At 38.6% G+C, this 13,072-nt stretch overlaps 1 protein-coding gene across 2 annotated transcripts in view; it reads right to left on the bottom strand.

Moving 5' to 3' along the window:
- The window catches only part of TRIO (trio Rho guanine nucleotide exchange factor), a 304,905-nt gene that overhangs the window by 174,885 nt on the left and 116,948 nt on the right, over window positions 1–13,072 (bottom strand). For both annotated transcript variants that reach the window (XM_070747107.1, XM_070747108.1), the window contains exons 3-5: window positions 10,280–10,394; window positions 8,066–8,258; window positions 1,354–1,866 (exon numbers count right to left, since the gene is read on the bottom strand). In XM_070747107.1, the coding sequence (XP_070603208.1) occupies window positions 1,354–1,866; window positions 8,066–8,258; window positions 10,280–10,394 (821 nt within the window). The remainder of the gene's footprint in view (window positions 1–1,353; window positions 1,867–8,065; window positions 8,259–10,279; window positions 10,395–13,072) is intronic.

Below are 13,072 nucleotides of genomic sequence, written 5' to 3'. Positions count from 1 at the left end.
TCAGTACTATGGTTGTTTCCCACTCCAAGCAAAGCTGAATACTTCATATTCAAAAAAGATTCAGTGTTTTTCACAGCCTTAGTTGCCATGTTTCCCATTATGAGCTAATGCTATGAAAAAGACCCTATTTGAAGACTGAAATTAGAATAGCCTGAAAGACTATACAGCCTATGTCTTTTATTTGACTTCTACTTATGTAGATGCTAGATGCTTCAAAAAGCTATTTCAACAGAAGGGAATGGTATATAACTGCCTTGAGGGTTTTGCAATATTTTAGCTGTTGATGAAAATGTAGAGTTAAAAGCTTGCTAGGTTATCTGAAAAAGCCCTCTTTGAAAGAAAGAACTTTAGAGATGCTGATTTTCAGCCCAGAAAAAAAAATGGCAGGAGTCCCAAAAAAGAACAAGCTACAGTAATAATAGTGAACTGATTATGATTTTATTGGGCTGTTTGTTCTGTGTTGGGTCTTAATTGCAAACCAGACTTGAAGCCAACCTTGGCTGAGAACAGCATGTACATATGTGTACGGGTAATAAGATATTTCACTCAAATCCCAGTGTTATGATTAATTTGCCTAAATAATCAAATTAGCTAGGTTAAAGTGATTTATAATAACAATAAAAATAAATATTACTCCAGTATCTCATACTTTTTCCTAGTCTTGTTTTTTAGATATTTCAAGTGTGATTTATTCTGAATTGTGCAAAGGATAGGTATCCAAATTACCACCAATAATGCATGCATAAGAATAAAAAAGAGGGATAAAAATAAATGTTTAAAAACTGCCGGATTACAAAAAAAATAAATGAATTAAGGAATTTGAAAATTAGAGGCCAAAATTCCACTTACCTCTTTTTCTTTCTTTAAGTATGTATGCATATACTATATGGTTCTCTCTGCCTGTCTGCCTATCATAATTTACAACTTCTTGACGAACTTTTCTTTTATGTACACAGAGAGCACACGCACCAAGACAAATTCCTTGTGTGTTGAATCACACTTGGCCAATAAAATTCTATTCTATTCTATTCTATTCTTATTCTAACTGCCTTTCTTAAATTGGTGTCCGGTTCTACTAAAAGAATCCCACATATATTGTGGGCATCAGCTTGGAAAAGGCTGCTTCAGATCAAGCTTACTAACTAAAGGAGGCTTTGCAATATAATTTGCTTAAAAAGTCACCTCTTCTTCCTGCAGCATTAATCATCACATACTTCCTATGGCTGAAGGGCCAGGAGAACAGATGAATAATAAAATCTAGGTTTTAAAGGGGAAAAATGCAGGATGCTTCCAAAGAACAAAGTTATGCATGTCCCAATCACCTAAAACCAGCTCATAAAAGTTTACATTTACCTTTTCTGCATCCTGCTCAAAAAGTCTGAGCTGAAAGCATTGGTCTAATTTCAATTTCCGTACGTGCCACATCTGATGCAGATGCTGCCGTGTTGAGTGCAGCCGGTCCAACATAGTAGATACTTTCGGCAAGAGGTTCTGGAGATCCGCATTTCCAGACCCGGAGTTCTTTTTAGGGAAAGTCTCGCTGCTCTGTATCCTCTGCAGTAGCTTTTGCCCTTCCAAGTCCAGGTCCTCAATAGGAGCTTTAATGACTTTTTTCTTCAATTGTGAATGCTCCTCTATCATACTCCTGGCTGCCTCCAAGTCCTGAGGCAAATCCTTTTTGGCCAATATATCCTGCAGCTCCTCCAACCTAGAGAGCATATGAGTGGCATTGCTGATATAATCCTCAAAGGCAACCCTGATTTCTATCCATTCTTCGTGGTTATATTCCAAACAGCCATCAAATTCGTGAGTTAACTGAGAAGGGTCGACAACTTTGGTAAGGCCTTCCAGAGACACCATGTTTGTCTGAAAAGCAAGGATTGATTGTTAGCTATGTGGCATGGTACAATAAAGCACACAAATATGCATGCTAGGTACAATGGCAAATTACGTATATCAAACCCAATGAGCAGAACATGAAGTAACACCAGTTTTAGTTGTTCTATTGACCATCCTATCTTTTCTCTATACACATGGGGTTCTGAACAAGTTTCATAAATGGCTAAAGGATATTAATTTAGACAAGGCAAGATCATCCTGAAAGATTATAACTGCAGAAAAAACAATTGCTGCCAACCTGCCTTCCATTGAGGACCTGTATACTGCACGAGTCAAAAAGAGGGCGGGGAAAATATTTACTGACCCCTCACATCCTGGACACAAATTGTTTCAACTCCTCCTCTCAAAACATCGCTACAGAGCACTGCACACCAAGACAACTAGACACAAGAACAGTTTTTTTCCCGAACGCCATCACTCTACTAAACAAATAATTCCGGCAACACTGTCAGACTTTCTACTAAATCTGCACTTCTATTCTACTAGTTTTTCTCATCATTCCTTTCACCCATTTCATCCCATGTTGACTGTATGACTGTAACTTGTTGCTTGTAGCCTAAGATTTTTATTAATATTGATTGTTTCTTCATTGCTTATTTGACCCCTATGACAATCATTAAGTGTTGTACCACATGATTTTTGACAAATGTATCTTTTTCTTTTATGTACGTTGAGAGCATATGCACCAAGACAAATTCCTTGTGTGTCCAATCACACTTGGCCAATAAAAATTCTATTCTATTGTATTCTATTTTAAATTGGCCACATTTCCCAGTGCTTAACCAAGATGTGATTTGACATAGCCTGGCTATTGATTATTATTATTTAATTAAGTGATCTCTTAGGCAAAAGATAAGAATCAGTTTCAGAATCAGGGAACTGAAGTTTAACATGCATATAAAGAGCCAACTCATTTGTTCCCAACTTGTATTTATAGGTAGTTTCCATGACAGTAATTGGAACCGGTATTTTTAACATTAAGCGAGGTGGATGTAAAGCATGGCTTCATGCAACTGCAATGATTGGCGATAGCAATCCCAGCACTCCCCAGAACCATTGTTAAATGAGGATTGTGGGTTATCAAGCAAGTTCCATGCAGTTTGCAGGAAGTTTAGCAGTCAAGTAAAGCACAGTAAGGAAGAGGATGGCTGTTGTCTATCAGGGGAAGGGTGTGCAAGCAGCCCGCAAAGCATGGTGCAACTGTGGCAGGGTTTGAATGGCTGCTGCCAAGCAGGCGTAAGCGACTTATTGCAGTGATTTGAAACCTTCTCTCTGCTTTCCCCATTGACTGTGCTGGTGAGAAGCCAGCAGGGAAGGTTGTAAATGATGGATCATTTACCTGGGGGTGGGAGGGTATGTGTGTGTTTCTGCAACCACTATAAATGCAAGCCAGTTGGCAAGTATCCAGGCTGGAATCACATGACCGTGGAGGTGCTGCGACAGCTGGAAGCTTCATGACCAGTTATAAGCCTCCTTTTTCAGTGCCATTGTAAGCCTGAATGGTCACTGAACTGTCAGTAATCTGTGACTATTTATGTATATGCTATACGTATGGAGGTGTATAGTGGCATAAAGTCTAATGATGATGGTGATGGTGATAAAAACATTGCCCCTCTGAAGCTAACACAAATTAATGCAAAGTACTAAGTTCATATGTGGAGTCAACTACAATTCCAATAGTCAAGATTACAATGTCTTCTTAAAATATAAATATTGAGTTTTGCCTCCTGAAAAACTACAGATGAATCTTGACAGGTTTTTTTTCTCAACAAGGAAAACTGAGACCACAGTGGATAAAATCCTGACTCATAATCTTATTAATTTCATGGATGAGGCAAAACTACCTCTTGTTTTGATCTTAAAATGCAAGATGGCTTGCTGGTAACTTGGTCTTCTGATGAATTGTGTGTCCAATCACACTATACCAGAACAAACACCCATACTGGCTTATATTTTGTAATTGTTCCCTCATAGCTTGAATCATGCAATTAGGTACATGAACTAGGCAATCTCATTTCAATGTTCTCCTATAAGTCAGAATCAGAAGCCAAAATTTGGATTTATAATACCATGTTAAGAAGGCCAATATAGGAAGGTACCAAATAAAATAATCTGAGATGTCTCCAATTTAGATTGACGAATTTCACTATCCTTTTTGGAAAACCCAAGAAATAAATTAATCCAAACTGGAGTTATCACAAAAGCAGGAAATAAGGGCATGCCAAGAAACTCTACTTCCAATAGTGAATATGCCAATTGGCCCTTCTCCCTGGAACCTTTATCCAATGCACAAATGTGCATAGGGAAGGATTACAACTTGTGGAGAAGCATCTGTGTGTATTCACAACAGAGCACAGGATGTAATCTGGTTCAGCATTGTGTAATCATTATATAAGGGCCCCGTGAGCAAGGGGTGCATAAAGTTTATCTCTCTTTTCTCTTCTGACCAAACCAGCAGCCTATCAAGATATAAGTACTTTAGATATACAGTGTTCCCTCGATTTTCGCGGGTTCAAACTTCGCGAAAAATCTATACCACGGTTTTTCAAAAATATTAATTAAAAAAATACTTTGCGGGTTTTTTCCCTATACCACGGTTTTTCCCACCCAATGACGTCATATGTCATCGCCAAACTTTCATCTGCCTTTAATAAATATTTTTTTTAATAAACTTTAATAAATAAACATGGTGAGTAATAATCTAAATGGTTGCTAAGGGAATGGGAAATTGTAATTTAGGGGTTTAAGGTGTTAAGGGAAGGCTTGTGATACTGTTCATAGCCAAAAATAGTGTATTTACTTCCGCATCTCTACTTCGCGGAAATTCAACTTTCGCGGGCGGTCTCGGAACGCATCCCCCGCGAAAATCGAGGGAACACTGTATTCTGCTTTAGAACTTTACGCCCAAAACAACAGTGTCCACCACAGTGTCCATTCTCAAACAAGTAGCAAAGGAGAAAGCAGATCTTCCTCCAAAATTAGTTCAGTATGAATATCCCAGTTCTCTTCAGACAGCTTTGCTCTCTTAAAAAGTATGTAGAAGCCTAACACTCTTCCAATTTCACCTCCCCCACACATCAACAAAGTGATGGGCTTCTCCTGCTAGCAGGCTGCCTTCTGCAAAGAGCAATTATTCAATTCCACCCATTGCTGCTACTGCGTTGATCAAGCAATCCTGAACACTGTTCTATTTAATACATTTAATCAATCATCCGATAGCAACACTTCCATAAGTGGCATAGAAAATGGATCAATTTAAGAAACACAATTCCTGTGAGCAATATTTGCAGCACATAAAAAGCAAATAAGTAAATAAGTACCGAGGCAGCTCAGGGTGGATGGAGTATACCCAATTCCTGGCCTCCTTGGTCTCTTAAACAGCTTACACTACCATAATTCATGGAAACTTTCTTGGCTGATGAAGTGGCTGAGGAGTGGCAGGTACAGACTGCCAGTGGTGGTTCCTATATAGCTGCTTCCAGTCGGGGGTGGGGGTGGGAACCACCCCTAGGTCTGTGTTTTGCAGGGCGCTACAGGGCTTAATTTTCTTCCCACTGCTATTTGGAATATACATTTTAAAACCCTGAGTGAGGTTATTAGCATGTATACTAATGATAATTATATATCTCCACATGGTGCCTAGAGACTATTCAGGTCTGGTTGGAGAAGAACTGGTTTCCCTTGAACCCTGACAAGACTGAGAGGACGGGAGTTTTATACCCTCACTAAAAGGTCTAATGAGGTTCCATTCTTAACTCTGAATGTGGTTATAGTTCCCCAGGGAGTGTTAGTGTGCAATCTGATAGATTCTGCTTGAACAAGTGGTAGCAATTGTGGCCAGGAAAAGTTTTGCACAAGTAAACCCTGCCTGTCAGTTGCACCTGTCCCTAGACTGGGAGACACTGCTTACAATCACCTCACCTTGTAGTCACCTCCTTGGATGGTTGCAAGGGGGCTACCTTTGAAAAGTACAGTGGTACCTCTACCTAAGAACGCCTCTACTTAAGAACTTTTCTAGATAGGAACCGGGTGTTCAAGATTTTTTTGCCTCTTCTTAAGAACCCGAGCCCGGAAAAATTTCCCAGGAAATTTGAGAGCGGCACGAAGGCCTGGCCAGTTTCCTGCCATTCCCTCTGCGTTTCTCTCTCTGATGCAGTGTATGGGAGGCAGACTCGCGCCGGGTGCATGGGAGGCGCGTGCTTCTCCTCGCCGCCTCAGTCCCTCTTTTTTTTTTTACGCCTTAAAGTTTTGTTTTTTTTCTATTCCCCTCACCTCACCTTCTTCCTTCGGCAGTGACTGTCCTCCTCCTCTTCTTCCTCCTCCTCCTGCCACCCAAATTCCGAGCTTTCATTTCTTTCCTAATGGGTTTGCACGCATTATTTGCTTTTACATTGATTCCTATGGGAAAAATTGCTTCCACTTACAAACTTTTCTACTTAAGAACCTGGCCACGGAACGAATTAAGTTCTTAAGTAGAGGTACCACTGTATTTGGAATTCTCAGACTCTCCACAATGCAGCGGCATGTGAAGTCATGGGCACCTCATGATACTTGCACATAAGGCCAAGTTGCATCACTGGTGCCCTGTAGACAGCTTGGTGCAATTCAAGATGCTGGCTTTCATCTTTGATGCCCTGCATGGCAGGGGAGTGGCTTACGTGCGGGACTGCCTATCCCTTGTGGTTGATGCCTGTCCCACAGCTCTGACAGTGGGTATGATCCACTCTGCTTTGCTGACATGGTGTAAATGAGGAGGGAGATGCCAATTCAACCAGTCACTGCATAGTAAGAATATTCAATGGAGGTAGTGTGGAGGAAGGCATTGGCTGGGCAGCCACAAGGACTACTTTTGCTTCTTATAGTATATTCTAATCCCAGGAAAACATATTCACATATTCAATATAAAACATCTATTTTAATACTGGAGAAACATATTCAGAGACTACATGTTCCTAACTGCTGCTTGTTAGTCTGCTTGTTGTGAAATATCTGTTCCGCAGAAACTGGTTATCCCTACTATAACTCCACAAGGCTCATAAAAAAGACCCATCTATCAGTAGCAGCAATGCCAGGGATATTCTGCACCATTCCATCCCCCAAAGTATTCAGCAATATGCAGTGGGACAAGATTACTGCCTCCTAATCAAGTCCTTGACACACAATTTTGCATCAGAAGTTTTTGCTCCTAACACCAAGCCAATACTGAGTGCCACTGACCATGATACAGGAGAAGCCCGGAAAATCACCAAATGCAACCCTATATTGGAACTCTTTACTAATAAGGGACTTATATTTTTAATAATCTGATACAGTCTGCCTTCAGATGGCTTTTAAATAAAATCGTGATAGAAGCAGGAAGGAGTTTGATAGGTTCAGGGTCTGTGTTCTTCACTTCTTGTTAGATTAGTTTTTCAAGATACCGGTAGAGTATACTCTGCAACCTCAGTCTTCAGGGTAGCAATGCGATAGGATATGGATGATGAGAATGAGTTTCAAAATAGACAAAACTAATTGATTGGATACTAGGTGGAGCCTATTACTAGACCTAAGAGATAGCTATTCTATTTTGGTTCTTATGAATGGTAAATATTGGTGTGAGTAACTTCCAAAAAAGGAGTTTAAGAAACCGAAGGAAACGTACTGCCTTGTCTAAAGGATCCTTCAGAACTGGGAATAGAAGACCTTCTGGCTGCATTAATTAGAGTAATAAATTAAGAAGAATGTGAGGCTATTATGAGAATATGTGAGTTAGGAAGGATTATACCGTGTTGCTTAAATCTGCTAACATTCTTCCATGTTTGAATAGCAGATAGATATCCTTAACAGCATGGATCCTCATTAGTGAGCAGAGGCAAATACTTCCAGCCAAGTTGGGTCATGACTGGCATTTATGTATTTTCTAGCTTATTCTTCTATCTCAGGAGGAGGTATGTATTTAATGACTGCTTAGAAGATGAAGCAATACTGCATCCTTTCCCTACACTCTTTATTCTAAATATAGCTCTGTAATTTCCTCCCATGGTCCAGCAATACAGATTTTCTTTTTAAACAAATGCAGGTATTAAATATATAAACATCTGGAAAGGAGGCTCAAAAGGCAGGTTTCCCTTTACTTGGCGCATCCAAAACTGTAAAAAATAAATCCCACATTGTTGCAATACATTACCTCAAATTCAAACTTGGAGCTGCCAAAGTTAGTCCGCTGTTTCTGCCAAAAGTTATCTGGCTTGATTATCAGTGCAACATGAATGCAACATGGAAAGGATTCCTGTAGGATCTTCAAAAGTGGCTTAATAGAGTCCCATTTTGATCCGCGCATATCTACAATTACTGTGAAACCTCGTTTGCACACCTCTTCACTAGAAAGGAAATAAAACAGCAATTAAGAAGGCAAGAAGTATTACAAGTATAAAAAGGATAGCTCATCTGCCAATTCTGTTTACATTTTCATCTGGCTATCTATTAGGACTTTTACTTGTGAAAAATTTGTCTCAAGACATAATATTTTTTTTGCCTTTGTTCTTTATTTTTAAAAAATAAAATAAATATAAATAATACAATCTAAACATACATAAATCATAACATATAAGAATTATTGGCTTAAATATTCATTGTTAAACACATAACTAACGAGTGCTCCCGCACCCCTCGGGATCATTCCTGTTTCCAAAATCTTAAAGCCTCTTCTGGTGGTAGTCTTCCCCTTTCCCCAGAAAACACAAACATTAGAAACTGTTTCCAAATTCCATTGAATTCATTCACTTTTGTTATGCATCCCTTTATGTTAATATTACATGTCAATTTATCATTTACGACAATATCTCATACTTCCTTGTACCATTCTTCCAAACAGTAATCACCTCGTATCTTCCGGTTCCTGGAAATCATTAATCTTGCTGCGGTCAAAAAAATTATCAAATCTTTAGTTTCTTTTTTACACTTTATATCTTCCAATAGTGAGAGAGATGCTATCTTTGGTGCCTCTTCTACCTTTATTCCAGCAATTTCTTCAATCTCATTAAACATCATTTCCATAATTTTTCCACAAATTTACAATCCCACCACATTTATAAATATATTCCTTCCTTCTGAGTGCTGCTGATTCATATTATTTAATCTAACCGGAGTTAGATAGAATTTTATAATAATCCTTTTATTCTTACTGACATATTTCTCAACACTCTTTGTCGCCAAATTCCTTCCCAACTGTGTTGCCCTATTTGTATGTTCAACTCAGTTTTCCATACCATCTTTTCTAAATTTCCCTGCACCTCTTCCCTCAACAATATTTTACAAATTCCACTCATTAAACTTTATTTTCTCCCTTTTAAAATTTCTTTTTCAATAATTAATTCCTCAAACCTTGTTAACTCACTACACTCTTCAATTTCTCTAAACCACTTTTTAGTCCATTGTTCCAATTGGCTGTTATTTAACCAAGACAACCATTTTCCTTCTAAAACCTCCTCCAGTTCCCCATGTGTCCTCATTCATCCTAACCAATCCCTTAATTTTATTCTTCAAATTCTCTGGGAAATTTTCCAAGTTTGGTGATACAGACTTAAAAAAAAAACTTAAGATTTTTATCCAGCATGATTAAGATTGGCAGGCAATCTTAACTATTTACTGGCTATGTGTAAACGCCTGTCTCACTGTCCTCTGGCTTTACTTCTTGTCTTTTTCATTTTCTCACTCAATAATTTGCGAAGCAGATTTGGCTCTTCTAGTCAGATACTAGCAGTGCCTAGAATCTAACCTGGCACTGAAACTTTTGAAAAGCTCTGCAAATCATAACAAGAAGCAGTCATCTGAAAAATGAACAATTCCAGAAAAGCACCCTTGTAGTATCATGCTGAATAGCAATAGCACTTGTATACCATTTTACAGTGATTTACAGCCCCCTCTAAGCAGTTTACAGAGTCAGCATATTGCCCCCAATAATTTGGGTCCTCGTTTTACCCGCCTTGGAAGGATGGAAGGCTGAATCAACCTTGAATTAATACCATTTCTAGGGGTTTTCACGGCAACTAATAATTAGAAGATCACAAGGTGAGCTTCAAGACTTCGCCTCTTAAGATGTGAAGTTAGGGGAAGGATGCTTTCACTATTGCTGTTTGTCAAATACCTAAGTAAAGTACTTGGGTAAAATCACAGCAATGCCCCTTAAAGCTAATTTTGTCAAAGCCATTTTCTCCCTGATGTATTCCTTCCAGGACAAGCTCTCCTTGTAGTTACATAATTACAAAAATTGTATAACATAGAATACAAGAATGAAAGAATAAAGCACATTTGTCCAGTCATATATCCGCAAAATATCCCCCCTGTAAATGATTTTGTTTCGCTGCAGCTTCAAGCCATAATACATAAAAGATGCCCTTACCTAGGGATACATGCAAGGTATGAAATGAGCCTCCTAAGGTCCTCTTGTCGTATTCTGTCATGATTGCTTCGTGCTGGAAATGTTAGAATGGGGCCTCCGCGCTTATCTCTTCCACCTGAAAAAGAAACATATTGAGTGCCCACTGCAGACTGTGATGTACATTGAAGAGAAAAGGCTCTTTCCCAGAGAGAGTTGCAACTGCTCACTTTGCATCTGAGTCAAGAATTTGGATAAGACTGCATTTCAACAGAAAGCCACCACTGTACTGTATATGTTATGTTCTCAGTTAAAATGCACAACACTAGGGGGAGATGTGGGTAAGAAAGTTATTTTACGGCTGCAGAAATTATGTTGAATATACTGGAAGTATTTTATATGCATCTTATGTATCCATTTGTATCCTTCATCTTGTCAAAAGGACTGCAAAAGGCTTCAAAGAAACCCTATCTATGCAACAATCACCAAAGGTGGGGTTAGAAAGAACAGTGTTTTACTCAATAAGCAATTATTTTCATGGGGAAAAACCATGTCCTACAGTTCCTCTCAGTCTGTTGTGTTCTTTGTTGTCCGTTTTAGGGTGGGAACTCTTGCAGAGAGGAAAAGGAACTTGAATCATGTTTTATTTAGACAGCTCTATAAAATACTGGGCATACTCTAATGTTGCCTAAAGTACTATCACATCTAAGAAACCAATGTTCTCTTATGACTTAAGGCTGAGAATGGTGTATTAAATTTCTTTTCGGTGGCTGATCCCAATTTTGAAAGCCAAAAAGATAGTGTTTCCTCTCCAAGTTGTTTACAATTTTCTGGTCATTTTCTACAAGAATCATAGCCAGACCCAAATCTTCTAAGCTTCCAAGCTGTAAAGATACTGTACGCCTTTGTACCATTCTCTCAACTTCTGAAAGGTTGAGAAGCGAAGCTATTGGCAAGAGTAAGGAAATGTCAAGAAAATGAACCCATGGAAGAGACTGGTGCAAGCACAATCTGAGGAATGAATGGAGTCAGGACTGGTTGTGCTCAGCTCCAGATGCTATCTGCTATTTTGGGAGAGGGGTTTTTTCACACAGGGTAACAGATAATGCAAGATGGTAGTTATAGCCATTACTTCCCTTCTATAAATAAGGAAGTAAGTGGACGGTAGTCTTTATTCTGTTTTCCATTGGAGAAAAAAGGCTTCAAAGTCCTTTGGAATAATAGTGTTAATCTTACCCTGGATCTCTCAGGAAAGAGAAAGGGAGTAGTAATATAAGGATTATTTTGGATAACATGCTAAGGGTGGAATGTGATTTAAGTCAGCTACACTAGAGTAAAAGCATAATCACAAATGTCACCAGTAATAACTTTATACTAAATGTATAGGTTTTATAATTTTACTATTCTCCCCTACATTATGTTTTGCTATCAACTCCTCCCATCCTCTATTGCTTCTCGTTCTCAAATACAAAAATTAAGGCAACATTCTTGCATTTGTGATGCTGTTTATTATTAGATGCATTTTTCTACTGTTATTACTACAAATCTGAGGTAAATTTGCTGCAACATATAATATACTAGAGTAGCCTTATATGTAAGCCAATGATGGTGAACCTATGGCACAGGTGCCAGAGGTGGCACGTGGAACCATATCTGCTGGCACGCGTGCTGTTACATAGAAACATAAAATATTGACGGCAGAAAAAGACCTCACGGTCTGTCTAGTTTGCCCTTATTCTATTTCCTGTATTTTATCTTAGGATGGATATATGTTTATCCCAGGCATGTTTAAATTCAGTTACTGTGGATTTACCAACCACGTCTGCTGGAAGTTTGTTCCAAGGATCTACTACTCTTTCAGTAAAATAATATTTTCTCACGTTGCTTCTGATCTTTCCCCCAACTAACCTCAGATTGTGCCCCCTTGTTCTTGTGTTCACTTTCCTATTAAAAACACTTCCCTCCTGAACCTTATTTAAATGTCTTGATCATGTCCCCCCTTTCCCTTCTGTATAAGATGGCCAGGCCCCTCTGAGGGAGGAGTCAAATGCATCATCAGCTTCGAATTTCTTTGTGCCCATCTTGAATTCCGTTGATTCTTATCTATTGCCAATTTGCTTTGATAGTAGTAGAGAGCTCTAACACTTGATAAACCTACACACATATTTATTTGAACTGCCTGAATTCTTGATTTTTTTGTGCTTGACAAAAGCATGACAACAAATGATTGCGTTGATTTACAACTTGCAGTTCCAGTTGTGGTCATTAGGTAAATCCCACATGGGTGTTAGGCGCAATGTCACCTGATTGCCATTTTCAATCACTTGCTGACTTCCCTATTGACCTGGAAGTGAAGGTTTCAAATAGTGATGATGCGACTGCAAGATGTTGTGTCCATTGTAAGTGTGAGCTGATTGCAAGCATCTGAATTGTGATCATGTGATTGTGAGGTTGCTGTGATGGCCGCAACTTTGAGGACAGACTAGAAGTCTCCTTGTTCACCAGTGCTAACTTAGAATGGTTGTTGAACAAACAGTTATTAACTGAGGACCAGGTATACCACAATATTCCCTCTTATAATATTCCCTGTTTTTGTAAATCAGGTATACTAATTCATTGTGAAGTAAGGTGCAGAAGATTTTATTTTCATCTTGTTAATAATTAAATCTTGCAACCTAAACAAATTATTAAATTTCCAGAGAGCAAATTTCTTAAAGAGTATTTTTCTTCTTCATAGAAATAAACAGCAAAACAAAAGAAAAGGAAATCTGGGCTTATTTTTGTTCTATATTTACTCCAAGTATTGAGTACATTAGT

The sequence above is a fragment of the Erythrolamprus reginae genome, chromosome 3 (genome assembly GCF_031021105.1).
Source record: "Erythrolamprus reginae isolate rEryReg1 chromosome 3, rEryReg1.hap1, whole genome shotgun sequence".
In the NCBI taxonomy this organism is placed as follows: domain Eukaryota; kingdom Metazoa; phylum Chordata; class Lepidosauria; order Squamata; family Dipsadidae; genus Erythrolamprus; species Erythrolamprus reginae.
This window is presented reverse-complemented; position numbering and strand designations above follow the sequence as displayed.